Source organism: Diaphorina citri, unplaced genomic scaffold (genome assembly GCF_000475195.1).
Source record: "Diaphorina citri unplaced genomic scaffold, Diaci psyllid genome assembly version 1.1 scaffold3637, whole genome shotgun sequence".
Classification (NCBI taxonomy): Eukaryota; Metazoa; Arthropoda; class Insecta; order Hemiptera; family Psyllidae; genus Diaphorina; species Diaphorina citri.
This window is the reverse complement of record NW_007381037.1, coordinates 15,279-17,134: the sequence shown is the minus strand read 5'-3', so window position 1 is coordinate 17,134 and position 1,856 is coordinate 15,279. Positions and strand designations below refer to the sequence as shown.

The following is a 1,856-nucleotide window of genomic DNA, read 5'->3' as shown; positions in this document are numbered from 1 at the left end:
TTATTTCTAGTTTAGCCCCCCTTTATTTTTTTTAAAAAAAAAAAAAAAAAAAAAAAATTTTTTTTAAAAAAAAAAAAAAAAAAAAAAAAATTCCCGATTTTGAAAATTTGGACCGATTGCAATACTTTCATTACTAGTATAGCTCCGCTATACTGTAGTAATAGAAAGTAATACCGGTATATCGTGAACTTTGACATCACGGCATACCTACGCTCCCGTAGATGATGACGGCACATCAAATGTCCCGAGCAAAGCTCCCTTGCGGGCAAAAAAATTAATGTGTTTGTGCGCATTTAACTCGACCGTTTTGCATTTGGTTTAGATGTTTGTTTGTATGTTCCGCTAAAACTCCCGATTGCCTGGTCTGATTTTGATGAAATTTGTTACACATCTTCCTTGAATCAAGGCACGTCGATCCTTGAAATTTGGTGTCCCAGGTCCAATTTCGGTGACAAAATTTCTGATTGAGTAAATTCTTTATATTTTTTGAGGGATTGTAAAATAATAAAATCTGTTCTCTGTCCTCTTTATTACGTAAGACGTACCTGCGTACCTATAGGTACATACCTTCTTTCCTACGTGTTTCCATACAACATGTGAATAATTGCATTCATAAATATACCTACCTACATTGGTCTTAGCTTGGCAAAAGAGTTTGAGTGAGGTCTACAGTTCACAGAACTACTAGTATTAAAGCAGAAAAAAAAACAAACAACATGGCAAAATGGATACCTTAAGGAAAAAGGAACCCATCATTTAGAAACGACTGTGCATTCGGCCCTTAAACTCTGGTAGGAATGTGCTAGTGCTACCCACACAGCTAGGGAGGGCGCTTCATACATACTCATCCATTGTATTCTCTACTATTTACTATACATTATGTTTGTTTGTAGACAGCATACAGTTTAAAGCCCCATGTTCAAATCAAGGCTATTCTGTACAGATCACCCGGTAGAAGTCAAATAGAAAGTACAGGAAGAGCTAAAGTGACGGCAGACACCACAGATGTGTACAAAAAAATCATTATCATCATCAAGTTCATGAACCGAGGCAAAGTGAGTTTCTAACTTTTTTTTTTTTTTTTTTTTTTTTTTTTTTTTTTTAAAAAAATTTAAAAAAAAAAAAAAAAAGTATTTTTTTGTATTTTCTTTTCAAAGAGAAATCTCCAACAAAATTTGAATGGATTTTGAAAGTTTGCCTGAACATTGGGACATCCTGTACTATCTGTAAATATAAATATAGATGTAGATAGTTCTGGTGCTACACAGTATAATTTAACGTATAACGTATTCACATGAGTAAACACAGAAATGTTATCAGCAGCATAGTTTATACAGGGTGGCCGGTGAACATGTCATTCGAATGGCCGGGACTACAAACTCTGTTTAAAATTCGTAAAAAAATTTCGTTTCCTTGTTGGTCTGTTTGTACCGCGCATTTCTCTCGAATTATTTCTCCTATTTTGATTCAATTTGCCAAAAATAATCAACACAAAAATCTGCATTGTTTACATTAAGTTCATTCCCTGAATTTTGAGAAAAACTTGCATTTCCTGGCTCTGTATTTGCCTTTTTTCCGACTGAAAAATCCAGTTCCCTGAACCACTCAGTATCTGGGGTGGTAGCTATAGTTATCTTGGGACATTCGCCTGGTTCACCCCGTAAATTCTCCATGCAGTATTATTATGCGAACTTCGACGAAAACTTTGGGTGAACTGTGTTTTTCTCGCAAAGAAAAACAAACTCACAAATTTTCCCCACCTATAACTCTCTCTCCTATTGAAGACATCCGATTTTTACAGGGTTCGCGAAACAACCGCGCCAAAATTCCAGGGGGGGGGGGGGGGGGGCACCAAA

At 35.9% G+C, this 1,856-nt stretch overlaps 1 protein-coding gene across 1 annotated transcript in view; it reads left to right on the top strand.

The window, feature by feature from the left end:
• Nucleotides 1–1,856, top strand: part of LOC103520451 — a 10,038-nt gene that overhangs the window by 4,709 nt on the left and 3,473 nt on the right. Inside the window, exon 3 of the mRNA XM_008485546.3 lies at nucleotides 894–1,055. Within this exon, the coding sequence (XP_008483768.1) occupies nucleotides 894–1,055 (162 nt within the window). The remainder of the gene's footprint in view (nucleotides 1–893; nucleotides 1,056–1,856) is intronic.